Below are 13,538 nucleotides of genomic sequence, written 5' to 3'. Positions count from 1 at the left end.
TCTGAAGCATAGAAATGGAAAGCAGGGTGGAAATATAGAACTAAGAATTATCCATGTAATTGTGATAATTAAAACCACATAGGGTCAAGAGGTCAAGAATAAAGCATTTAAAAAAAAAAGAGATTCAGGAAAGAACCTTGAGAATACCCATATGTAGGGGACAGGAGAAGAAAGATAAACCAAGAGAAACAGAAAAAGAACCCAAGGCATGGGCAGAAAAAATGAGGATGCTGAAGAATTTTAAGAATAAAGGGTCAATAAAGAGTATCAAACATTGCAGAGATAATAAGGAATGAGAAAAGGATCTGGTGATTAAGTCAGTCACGACTTTTCATTTTCTTTTTTTTTTTTAAGTATTCATTTTAAAAAGTATGATCTTTGTGTTATATTGCTATAATCCCCTTGATTATAATTTATTTTAGATAATTATACACATATTTAAATCAATATTCATTAGGGAAATTGGACTATGGTTTTCTTTCTCTGTTTTTGCTCTCCCTAGTTTAGTTATCAAAAGCATATTTGGTTCACATAGATGGTGGGTGGGACTTCACCTACTTTTTTCAAATTCTCTCCCTTTCTCCCTTCTCCTCCCCCATCTACTGAAAAAGCAATCAATATGCTACTCATAATACACAGGAAGTCACACAAAACAAATTTCCATATTAGCCATTTTACCAAAAAAGAAAAAAAAGGGCAAGAAAAATAAAGTAGAAAAAAGTTGCTTCAATTCACACTCAGAAGTCATCAGTTGTCTCTCTGGAGTTTTATATCATTTATGAGTTCCTTGGAATCATCACTGATCATTACATTTGTTTGAGAAACTAAGTCTTTCGCAGTTTATCACTGTTACAGTATTGTTGTTACTATGTACAATGTTCTCCTGGTTTTGCTCCTTTCACTTTATATCAGCTCATATGAGTCTTCCAAGGATGGTGGTTGTTTTTTGTTGTTGTTGTTAAACCATTCTCCTTGTCATTTCTCATAGTACAATAGTATTCCATCACAAACATAGACCACAACTTGCCCAAATTGATGGGCATGCCCTCAATTTCCAATTCTTTGCTACTATAAAAAGAACTGATACAAATATTTTTGTCCACATAGGTCCTTTTCCTTCTTCTTCAGTTTCTTTGGGATATCTTCATATTTACATTGCTGAGTCAGAGAGTATGTACAGTCTGATAGCCCTGTAAGCATACTTCCAAATTGTTCGCCAGAACGGTTGGACCAGTTCAAAACTTCACTAACAGTGCATTAATACCACCTGTTTTTTCAAATCTTCTCCAATATTTATCATTTTCCTTTTCTGTCAGGTTAGATAATCAGATAGGTGTGAAGCGGTACCTCACAGTTGTTTTAATTTGCATTTCTCTAATGAATAGTGATTCAGAACATTTTTTTATATGACTATTGACAGCTTCGATTTCTTCGGAAAACTGCTTCCTCATCTCTTCTTATTTTTAGAAATCTGACAGTTCCCCATATATTTAAGAAATAAGACTTTTATCAGAAAAACTTCCTATAAAGATTTTTTCACCAATTTCCTGCTTTCCTTCTAATTTTGGCTGCACTGGTTTTGTTTATGCAAATACTTCTAATTTCATGTAATCAATTATCCATTTTACCTCTCACAATCCTCTCTTGGTCATAAATTCTCCCTTTATCCATAGATCTGAATTATTTTCCATGCTCCCATATTTTACTTATATTACCTTCTATGTCTAAATTATATAACCATTTTGATCTTACCATGGTATATGATGTGAGTTGTTGGTCTCTATCCCTAGTTTCTGCCTACTTTCCAGTTTCCTAGCAGCTTTTGTCAAATAGTGAGTCCTTCCCCAAAAAGCTTGGATCACTGGGTTTATTAAACACTAGACTGCTATGGTCATTTCCTCTGCATATAAAATATCTAATTTGTCCACTAATCCACTACTCTGTTTCTTAGGCAGTACCAGACTTATTGCTGATTACCACTTTGTAATATAGTTTGAAATTTGATACTGTTAAAGCCACCTTCCTTCAATTTTTTCATTGATTCCTTTGATATTCTTGACTTTCTGTTCTTCCAGATGAATTTTGTGATTATTTTTTGTAGCTCTATAAAATAATTCTTTGGTCATTTCAATGGCATGGTACTGAATAAGTTAATTTAGACAGAAGAGTCATTTTATTATGGTCTACCCATGAGCAATTAATATTTCTCCAACTGGTTATATCTGTCTTGATTTGTGTTAAGAATGTTTTGTAATTATGTTCCTACAGTTCCTATATGTGTCTTGGCAGATAAACTCCCAAGTATTTTCTACCATCTGCTGTTATTTTAAATGGAATTTCTTTTTCTATCTCTTCCTAATGGATTTTGTTAGTAATATATAGAAACACTGATCCTTCATGTGAGTTTATTTTATATCCTTCAATTTTGCTAGCATTATTGTGTTAACAAGTTTAATTGATTCTCCAGGGTTCTCTAAGGATTCCATCATATTATCTGCACAAAGTGATAGTTTTGTTTTGTCACTGCCTATTCTAATTCTTTCCATTTCTTTTTCTTCTCTAGTATTTTAAGTACAATATCAAATAATACTGGTGATAATGGATAAACTTGCTTCATCCCTGATCTTAATGATAAGGCTTCAAAGTTTATCTCTATTGCAGATAATGCTTATGGATGGTTTTAAAATATTTAAATAAATATTACTTAACATTTTAAGAAAAGTTCCATTTGTTCCTAGGCTTTCTACTGTTAACAAGAATGAGTCTGGTATTTTGTTAAAAGCTTCTTCTGTATCTATTGAGATAATCATATGATTTTTGTTGTTTTTGTAATTGATATGGTCCACTATGCTGATAGTTTTCCTAATGTTGAGCCAGCCCTGAATTCCTGGTATAAATTCCACCTGGCCACAGTGTATGATCCTTGTGATATATTGCTAGAATCTCCCTGATAATAATTTATTTTAAATAATTATACACACATATTTAAATCAATATTTATTAGGGAAACTGGACTATAGTTTTCTTTCTCCGTTTCTGCTCTTCCTGGTTTGGTTATCAAAAGCATATTTGGTTCATATAAGGAAGAAAAATCTTTACCGATTTTTCAGATAGTTTACATAGTATTGGAATTAATTGTTCTTTAAAGGTTTGGTGGAATTCACTTGTAAACCCATCTATTCCTGGGGTTTTTTTTTTCCCCTTGGGGAGATCTTCATGGCAGATTCAATTTCTTTGTGTAAAACAGGGTTATCTAAATATTTTATTTCTTTTCCTGTTAATCTGGGCAGTTTAAATTTTTGTAAATATTCATCCATTTCACGTAGATGGTCAGTTTTACTGGCAAAGGGCAAAACAGCTCCAAATAATTGCTTTAATTTCATCTACAATGGCACTGCATTTTCCCTAATTTTTTTTATAACAATTAATCAATTAATCTATTTTATTGGCTTTTTCATAAGACCAGATCATAGTTTTATTTATTAGTTCAATAATTTTTTTAAACTTTCATTTTATTAATCTCTCCTTTGATTTTCAGGATCTCTATTTTGGTGTTTATTAAAGAATTTTTCATTTGTTCTTTTTCCAGTTTTAAGTTGCATGCTCAATTTTCCTTTTTTGATGTACACATTTAAAAATATAACTTTTTCCTTAAGTACCACTTTGGCTGCATTCCATAAATCTTGGTTTTCTGTCTCATTATAGGCACTGTTTTTAATGAAATTATCAATTGTTTCTGTGATTTGCTCTTTGACCCACTCATTCTTTAGGACTGCATATTTAGTTTCCAATTAATTTTTAATCTATGCTTCCAAAGCCCTTTGAATGTAATTTTTATTGCATTAAGGTCTGAAAAGGGTACATTTAATATTTCTGATATTCTGCATTTGATTTTTAATATCCAAATATATGTCCAATTTTTGAATTGTGCCATGTACAGCTGAGAAATAAGTAATACTCCTTTCTATTCCCATTCATTTTCTCAAGGTCTATCGTATCTAACTTTTCTAATATTCTATTAATCTCCTTAACTTTTTGCTTATTTATTTAATGGTTAGATTTATCTACCTCAAAAGGGGTAAATTGAAGTCTCCCACTAGTATAGTTTTACTGTCTATTTTCTCCTTTAACTCATTGAACTTTTCCTTAAGAATGTGAAAGCTATGTCATTTGATGCATATGTTTAGCATTGGTATTATTTCATTGTCTGTGGTACCTTTCGGCAAAATGTAGTTTCCTTGATTGATTAATGCTTGTCTATTTTTGCTTTTGCTTTGTCTAAGATCATAATTGCTGCCTCTGCCTTTTTTTTTTGTTTGTTTGTTTTTAACTTCAGCTGATGCATAACAGATTTTACTCCAGGCCCTTGTTTTAACTCTGTGTCTTTCCATTTCAAATGTGTTTCTTCTAAACAACATATTGTTGGATTCTGGTTTCTAATCCATTCTGCTGTTTCTGTTTTATGGGTGCATTTGGCCCATTCACATTCAGTGTTATAATAAGAGTGTATTTCCCTCCATCTTATTTCTTTCTGTTTATTCTTTTTTTTTTTTTAACTCTGGTCCTACTATACAAAGTCTATTTTGCTTCTGACCTCTCACCTCTCTTAATCTGCCTTTCCTCCATGACCCTTCTCCCACTTTCTCTTAGCCCTTTCCTACATCCATGATGGATAAGACAGATTCCTATGCTCAACTAAATGTGAATATATATTCTTCCCTCTTTAAACAAGTTCATATGAGAGAAGTTCAAGCAGTGCCTACCCATCTTCACTGCACATCTTGTTTATGGGAGATAATTTTTCCCATTCTACTTCTATCCTCCCCCTTCTCCAAGTACATCCCTTTTTCTCACCCTTCCATTATTTTTGTGAGATCATCTCAACAACTCACACCCCTATCTTTTGTCAATGTAAACTCCTTCTAACTACCCTAATAATGATAAAATTCTCAGGAGTTTCATCTTCTCTATAACAACAGGAATGTAAAAAGTTTAACTTTAGTAAGTCCCTTATTATTTCTTTCTCATATTTACCCTTTTATGCTTCTCTTGAGTCCTGTGTTTGACTGTCAAAATTTCTATTCAGCTCTGGTCTTTATATCAAGATTGCTTGAAAGTTTTCTATTTCATTAAATGACCATCCCATCTTCCCTACCCCTAGTAAAAGTAGACTGAGTTTTGTTGGATAGGTTATTCTTTGTTGTAATCCTAGCTTCTTGGTCTTCTGCAATATCATACTCCAAGTCCTCTGTTCCTTTCACATGGAAGCTGCTAAATCTTGTGTGAACCTGTTGCTCCACAATATCTGAATGGTTTCTTTCTGGATGCTTGCAACAGTTTCCCCTTGACCTGAGAGCTCTGCATTTTGGCTATAATATGCTTGGGAGTTTTTATTTCAGGACCTCTTTCAGGGGGTGATTGGTAAATTCTTTGAATTTTTATTTTGTCCTCTGGATCTAAAATATCTTGGCCATTTTTCTTGATAGTTTTTTGAAATATGATGCCTAAGGTCTTTTTCTGATCACAGCTTTCAGTTAGTCCAATAATTCTTACGTTATTTTTCCTAGATCCATTTTCCAGGTCAGTTTTACTTCTATTTGGACACAATATTTCACATTTTCTTTTCTTCATTCTTTTGATTCTGTTTTATTGTTTCATGATGTCTCATAGAGTCATTAGATTCCCCTTGCCCAATTCTAATTTTTAAGGAATTACTTATAGTGAAGTTTTTTTTTTTAAACTCTTTTTCTATTTTGGCCAATTCTGCTTTGTAAGGAGTTATTTTATTTGGTATTTTTTGTGCCTCTTTTACTAAGTTGTAAATTCTCACTTCATAATTTTCTTGCATTGCTCTCATTTTTTTCCAGTTTTTCCTCTGCCATTCTTATTTGATTTAAAAAAATTTTTTTCTTTTGCTCTTTCTAAAAAACTCTTTCTACTCTTCTAGAAATTCTTGGCTTGTGTCTAATCTGTATGTTTCTTTGAGTCTTTGCTTGTATATGTTTTCATATCATTGTCATCTTCTGACGTTGTGTCTTGAGCTTCCCTGTTACCAGAGTAGCTTTTTGTGGTTTTCTGTTGTATGCTCATTTTCCCAACTTCTTTTTTGACTTTGAACTTTATGTTAGAACTGCGCTCTGCTCACCTTTGAGCGTGAATGTGATGGTGGGATGATGATGGAACTGACGGGGTGAGGGGGAACAATCACTATCTCAAGCTTCAGGGTTTTTTTTGCCCTGTTGTTTCTGCAATAAGTTCTGGAAGTTTTTGGTGCTTCCAAGGTGGTGTGATCCAGAGTGAGGAAGGGTCACTGCTCTCCTAATCTGCATTCTGGTCCTCACCTAGGCGTACCCCTGCTCCCGAGTCCATAGGCAATAGTGTTCTCTTAACTGCTACCAGGAACTAAGGCCCTTGTACTTTCTCTGCCCTGGGGCTGCAATCAGAGCCTCTAGTCCCCTGTGACTGCAAGTATTCCCTTCTGCCCTGGAACTGTCACCCAGAACTGGGTAATGGTACCCATTGCTATGGAGTTAACTGCCAAGCAGCTCCTGGTCCTGAGCCCAGTGCCCATACAGGGGTCACTTATAATCTCTTTTTCACCCCTTGTCTAATGATCTCACCATCTCTGGACAGTGAGATCTCACAGAACTACTGCTGTTGCTGCTGCTGCTGCTGCTGCCAGAGACTCCTAGGCCCACAGTTGGTGTTGCTGCCAAGTAGCAGTCCAGGTCAGAGTGTCACAGACCTCTCCTTTCAACCTCCTAAGTTGCCTTGTGTTTTGAAAAATGCCTCACTCTGGCTATGAAGTGCCAGAATTCAATTTGACGTGTTATTTTAAAATTGTTTGGAGGAGAATATTGGGAGAGTTCAGCTGGAATGCTCCCTATACCCCACCAACTTGTTCTACTCATCATTCATAACTTTTCAAAGGATAACTTCAATGACATGGTGAAAGCAGAACCAAAAATACAAATAAGTGGGATATGAAAAGATGCAGACAGTGCATGCAAACTCCTCTTCGAAAGAAGTTTGTCAATGAAAGGAAAATAGGGCTAACAACACGAGAGAACATAAGGATTTGGGATTAAGGAGACATGAGCATGTGTATAGGCAAGTCAGTGGTTATTAAGAGATTGAAGATACAAGGAAAAATAAAGGTCAATTGATATATCAACATCTGGAAAAATTAAGAAGGGATGGGATAAGGAATATATACATATATATATATATATATATATATATATATATATATATATATATGGTTGAAAAGGAGAAGAGACATATTTTCCTCTGAAACATTAGCAGAAAGAGAGTAGATTCAGAGAAAAAATGAGTAGAAGAAAGAAATTATATGATAATCAGTTCCACTTTATCTCTAAATCTTTAAGCCTTTAAATCTGATTTATATAAACAAGTTAACATTTACATTATGATTTCAGCACAACCTAAAGATTTCTATGCCTAGTCAAGTATGGTAGAATGGAATTTTTTTAAGTGATTTTATTTCAACTATAAATACAGAAGCTTACTGAAATCATCTCCATTCTAAGGGATCAAAAGATCATGCCTGGTAAATCAGCACTACAACTGGGGTGGGGAGGAAACAAATAGGAAAAGGCTGAACACATAACATTTGCCAGAAACTAATTTCTCTTGGTGATTCTCAGAAATTTCGGGAACATTATCTAATACTATTTAATACAACAAATATTTTACTAAGTATATACATGTCCATTATACTAGGGATATAAACACTAGGGGAGAAAGTGGTTCCTGCCCTCAAATAGCTTACAATATAGTGAGGAGATACCAGATGTACAAATAAGCAAGTATAAAGTCAGCAGAAGGGAAAGATTACTGATAACTGTGGGTTTCAGTAAAGTCTTTCTATGAGTAGTGGCACCTGAGTTGAGCCTTAGAAGTGAGAAGGGAAATTAATCTAGAAATAGAGGACAGACTATGCAAAATACACTGGGATAAGAAGTGGTATATTTTATAGCTATTTTGTCTTTTAGACACAAGAAAAAAAGAGGCCTAAGACTTAATACTTAGAAGACTCACAGATAAATAGCATAAATACTTTCTTCCAGTAGTGTTAAGAGAGACAGAATATAATTATTTACTCAATCCTAACAGTCAAGAACTACTGGTTGCTGATCTAGGAATCAGCTGTAGAAATCAGCTGTGTATGCTTAGACCACAGACCGAGCCAAGTCAAAATTAACTCACATCAGAAGGACAAACGTCAAACTAGAAACACCTGAACCGGAAACACCTGAACCGGAAACAACCGCCACATCTTCAATCTGACCTATTCAAATTACAATCAATGACAACAAAAATAGGAAATGAAAAAAAGTACAGATTGACCTTGAGGACCTTAAATTCCTTCAAAAATTTTAGTAAAGGAATCATAATAATGGGCAAGTCAAAGACAACCAAAAACCACGTTGTCCAGTAGATACAATTACCCTGCGAAGAAGCCATAAGTAACAGTGATTTAAAATACAAACTAAATTCTAAAATACTAGAGAAAAAGAATAGTAAAAGGTGATACGCTTCATAAAAGCCAAAAGCAATGGAAGTAAAAATAAGTCTAAAAAAAAGTGAGCACAGCACGATGGTATCTCTACTGAGAAAGATAATCAAGAGGATACCAATAACATCCCACCTACATGCCCACCTTACTATCTCAAAAAAATCTTTATGAGAATTCTCCATATACAAGTTAAGGATATTTTTGATGAAAATATTAAATGAGATTAGGCAGACTTTCAAAGATGGTGTTCTACAATTCCTTACAACTTCAAAAGTCAGATACGTGGTTTAAAGGCACAGAAAATACAAGATTCTTACTGTATTTCTTGCTTGATCTCACTGTATTTATTGTTTGCTAACTATAAAATGCATTTGATTCAGTAGATTAAAAGGTCTTGCAAGCGTTCAACAATGTCTCTCATACATATATTAAGATTACACAGATTTACAGATAAATACAACAAGCTGAACTTCATTCAACAAGCCTCTAATTAATATTAAGCAGACTATATAAAAAGGAGACCTACGTCCACTAAAGTATTTCCTGTTGTCATGATGAGTGTCCTATTCGGGATACAAATTGAAGAGATTCTTTATCACTGATGAGGTCCTACAGATGCTTTTTTCCAAGGATGCTACAGTGCTGGTAACATCAAGACCTAGAACATTGCAGGGCCACCTCAATGATATACATAATGACTAAAAAAAGAAATCAGTCTACCAATCCATTCAGTTAAAACTAAAGAGAAATGTTTGTTGTCCAGACTGTGACATGTGGTTCTATGGCCAGCCCATGGATTTAGTACGCCAAAGCTAGGCATTATAGCTGGGCATCAAATTGAATCGTATCAATTAATCTAACAACTGGAAAACATTAGTATATCCGTTACTATAATGCTAGGCACTGTGCTAAAGTAACGGGCAAAAAGTTTCTGCCCTCAAAGAGCTTTGAGGTAGACAACATGCACATAAATAGTAACATACAAGATATATGCTGCATAGATAGAAAATAAACTTAGAAGGGAAGGCTCTAGCAGCTAGTGGAACCGAGAAAGACCTCTTGCAAAAAGTAACATTAGAGATGAGTGCTTTAAAAGATAAATTCTAAGAGGTGGAAGTGAGGCAGGAGAGCATTTCAGGGATGAACTACAGCAAAAAAAACACAGTGATGGGAGTTTGAGTGTGGTACGTGTACATGGTAGGCAATAAAGTTTAAGAAGGTAACAAGTTAAAAGTGAGTAGATTGAAAAGAGCTTTACATGCCAAAGAAAGGTCTTTACATCTGATACTGGAAGTATAATGAGGAGCTTCTAGAGCTTTGTGCTTTGGTGAAAAGGGAAGAGTGACACAGTCAGACTTTGGCAGCTTTGTGAAGAATGATTTGGTGATACATTGTATGAAAATACTTTAGAAGCTTTGTGAAGGATGGATTGAAATGGGGATAGCTTGAGGGAGGTCGACTAATTAGAAGGCTATCGTAAATAGTCCAGATAAGATGTGATGATGATTTAAACTGGGGTGGTGGTAACTTGAGTAATGAAAGTTTACTTGAGTAAAGAAAGTAAAATATACAAGAGATGTTGGGAAAGTAGAAAGACAAAGGTTATGATCATTGATCAGATATGTATGGGAAGTAAGAATTGGGTGTTGAGTATGACATTAAGGTTGCAAATGTGGGTAACTGAAAGGATGGCAGTGCCTTCAAAAGTAAAAGGAAAATGGGGAAGAGAGATATCTTGTACATGTTGAGTTTGAAATGCTTAAAGGACTTCTTGAAAGGTGCACAAGAGTGAACTGTGCGTGCACTTCACAAACTGTGTGATGCTTTCAATGACTCCAAGCTGTTTTCTAGCACAAAAACCACATCATTTCAACAAAAATGTTCACCTAGTGATATTGATTTTGGAACATCACAGATGCCAAAGAATCAAAGTTATGGGAGAGATGTATGATGGGCTGAATTAGGCTGCATCTTGTTTCTACTATGAACTACATTCAAGAAGTAGTATAAAGGATACCAATGAGAAAATGTACAAGTGGAAAAGGAGGTGGGCTGGTCACGTAGTAAAGAATAACAGACGAAAAGCTCTAGTGTTTTGCACTCATAGAATGTTTAAAAAAAAAATAAACTAGATAAAGGTGGCCAGCACATTGGATAGAAACTATCTATTAGATCTCTGTGGAAGGTCTAAGGAACATATACAAGAATGGCATAAGACAAAATGCAATTTACAGTAATAGAAAGAATATCCACAAAGATTCAAGATCTATTAAAGAAATATTTGATGGCCATGTGACATCTTCAAAAATGGAAAATATAAAATTTGTAAGGCTATACTCTTGTGCAATTTTTCCAGTATTTTATTTACTTCAATGTGTATTTAAAATTCTGTAAATATATTCAAGAGTTTTTGTGCAGTGCACACTTTTAGAAATGAAAAATCAGCTCTGTGGAACATTATTAACAAGACTGAGTTGCCAAAAATAGTCAGAAAAAGAGACATAAATAAAAATATGTAGGTGATAACATTCAAAGACTAAAAATAAGCACATGCCAAAGAATAGAAAATGCATAAAATATTCACAAAGAAGTTCTAAGAAACAAAAAAACCATAGATTTTTTTTTTAATTCCAAGTATCATCACCATGAAAATTCCTATGGAACTTAAATTTTTAATTTAAATATCATTATTTACCTGAATAACTTTGGAGGTAAGATGCTGAATCGTGTTTTATCCAAAATTTTCCTTATTTTGTTTCTTCCACCTGAAACAGTGTTTGCTTTAATTTTTTTATTTCCTTTCTCCTGTGGAAACATCTGTTCCATATCTCCAGGCATATCAGGAATAGAATAGCGATTACTTTTCTTCTCAGCAATTTTGGGAATATGAGGAACAACATTTTTATCTTGCTTTGTCCTACTAATTAATTCTTTAAATACTGTGGAAATAAAAAAATAAAAATCACAATTCTTTTTCTTACTAGAAAACTCCTCCCATGACTGACAAAATCTAAGGCCACTATCTACAAAAACAAATATGTCAACTTAGCTTTTTTGAAACTTCCTATTTTTCTTGACTCATCATCACTATTATCATAATCACCACTAATATTTACATTATCAATGTCAAAAATGACATCTACATATCACATTAAAGTTTGCAAAGTACTTTTCCCCTTATTACCTCATTTGACCTCCACAGGAACCCTGTAATGTAGGTGCCATTATTATTTCCATTTTAGATGAGTAAAGTGAAGCCAGTAAGTGATTGGTCAAAGGTCACATAGCTGGTAAGAGTCTGAGTCAGAATTAGAACTAAAGTCTTCCTGATTCCAAAATAGCCAAATATTTTCAACAGAAGGGATCTGTGCTAGTAAAGAGCTCTGGTCAAAAGTCACACAATAAAAAATGTTGTTATATTTTGCCCAACTATGCACAGTGAAGAATTCTAAACCAGATATGGGATAGAAGACTTGATAAATCACCAAGACTCAATAAATATTTACTAAGTGCCTACTACGTACCAGGCACTACGCTAGGTGCTGGGGATAAAAATAAAAAGAATGAAAAAAATATCAATTCACAAGGAAGTTACAATTTCAATGACATAAAATTTTAAATCCTTTGCACAAAGAACTTCAATGCATCCAAAGTAAGAACACGGACTGAGAAAAATCTTTCTATCTTTTATCTCTAATACAAGGCTGACATTCAGGAATGTATGAAAAAAGTTGTTCCCAAATAAATAGGTGGTCAAAGAATATGAGAAAGTGTTCAAAATTATTAAGAGAAATGCAAAATAAAATAATCATTAAACTGAGGCTGTGAAATATGGGAAAAGTCAATGCTTAGCAAGGTGTGGAAAATCAGCACTAATTCATCCCTAGAGAAACTATAATTAGGCACATCGTGGGGAAAAAATTAGCAACTGTGCCAGAAAAATTACTAAATTGTTCATGCCCTTCAAAACAGTATATGTGCTAGAAATTACATACTCAACAATTGGAAAATGAATAAATAAATTTTGAGATATTAAAGCAACGTAATATGAATGTATCAGAAGGAACAACAAAGACACTCCAAGAGCCAAAGCACCACTATACATGTTTCAATTAGCCCCAGGACATGTCAGTCTCAAGGTCAGGAATCCATTACCTCCTACACCATTTCTGCCATGGAGTGAGCTTCTAGATGCCTCCTGAGACAGAGCAGATGAGGCATTTGAGAGCCATGTTCCCTCGTATGTGCTGGGGACCATGGAACTTTCCATCTACCTGATCCATTAGAATGTGAACTACTTGAGAGCGAGAACTGTTTCCACTTTTCTATTTGTGCCTCCAGTGCTTAGCATAGTACTCTATATGTAAGTACTTAATAAAATGCTCATCCATCCATCCATTCATTCCCCATGTGACAAAAAGGTTCATGGCTCTACATAGAAGAATTTAAGCCTATGTATTTTCTTTGGGATAATATTCTGAATTGTCCATTATTCACCAACAAGTAACTTGAGTATTAGGAAAAGTATTTGGCAGCTCTGGTAAGGAAGAAGGATTAATTATGAACTGTTTACAATATTCCCGGTGATAAGGGCCTACTTTTTAACTTCCCTGATTGCTGTTTAAAGCTCTTCACAACCTGGCCCCAATCTACCTTTCCAGTACACATTTCTCCTTTTCAGGTAATCTATTGTTCAGTCAAACTGTCCTTCTTACTATTCCCCACACAGCACTCTACTTTGCATCTCTATGTCTCTGTCCTACTAATTACCTATAGCTGGAATGCATGCTTTCCTCACCTATGCATTTTAGAATCCCTATTTTCTTTCAAGATTTGGCTCATGTATCATCTTTTAAACAAAGTCTTTCTATATCTTCCCAGTACTTGTCATCTCCGGTATTACCTCTCTTTTATATATACATACATACATACATACATACACACACACACATACACACACACACACACACACACACACACACACACACACACACACACA

At 34.3% G+C, this 13,538-nt stretch overlaps 1 protein-coding gene across 5 annotated transcripts in view; it reads right to left on the bottom strand.

The window, feature by feature from the left end:
- RAPGEF6 (Rap guanine nucleotide exchange factor 6) overlaps positions 1 to 13,538 on the bottom strand; it is a 222,343-nt gene that overhangs the window by 69,420 nt on the left and 139,385 nt on the right. For all 5 annotated transcript variants that reach the window (XM_027849145.1, XM_027849148.1, XM_027849146.1 and 2 more), the window contains exon 16: positions 11,235 to 11,478. In XM_027849145.1, coding sequence (XP_027704946.1) covers positions 11,235 to 11,478 — 244 coding nt within the window. The remainder of the gene's footprint in view (positions 1 to 11,234; positions 11,479 to 13,538) is intronic.

Source organism: Vombatus ursinus, unplaced genomic scaffold (assembly GCF_900497805.2).
Source record: "Vombatus ursinus unplaced genomic scaffold, bare-nosed wombat genome assembly UNPS02007284.1, whole genome shotgun sequence".
In the NCBI taxonomy this organism is placed as follows: domain Eukaryota; kingdom Metazoa; phylum Chordata; class Mammalia; order Diprotodontia; family Vombatidae; genus Vombatus; species Vombatus ursinus.
The sequence above is the reverse complement of the archived record's forward strand: the minus strand, read 5'-3'. Positions and strand labels throughout refer to the sequence as shown.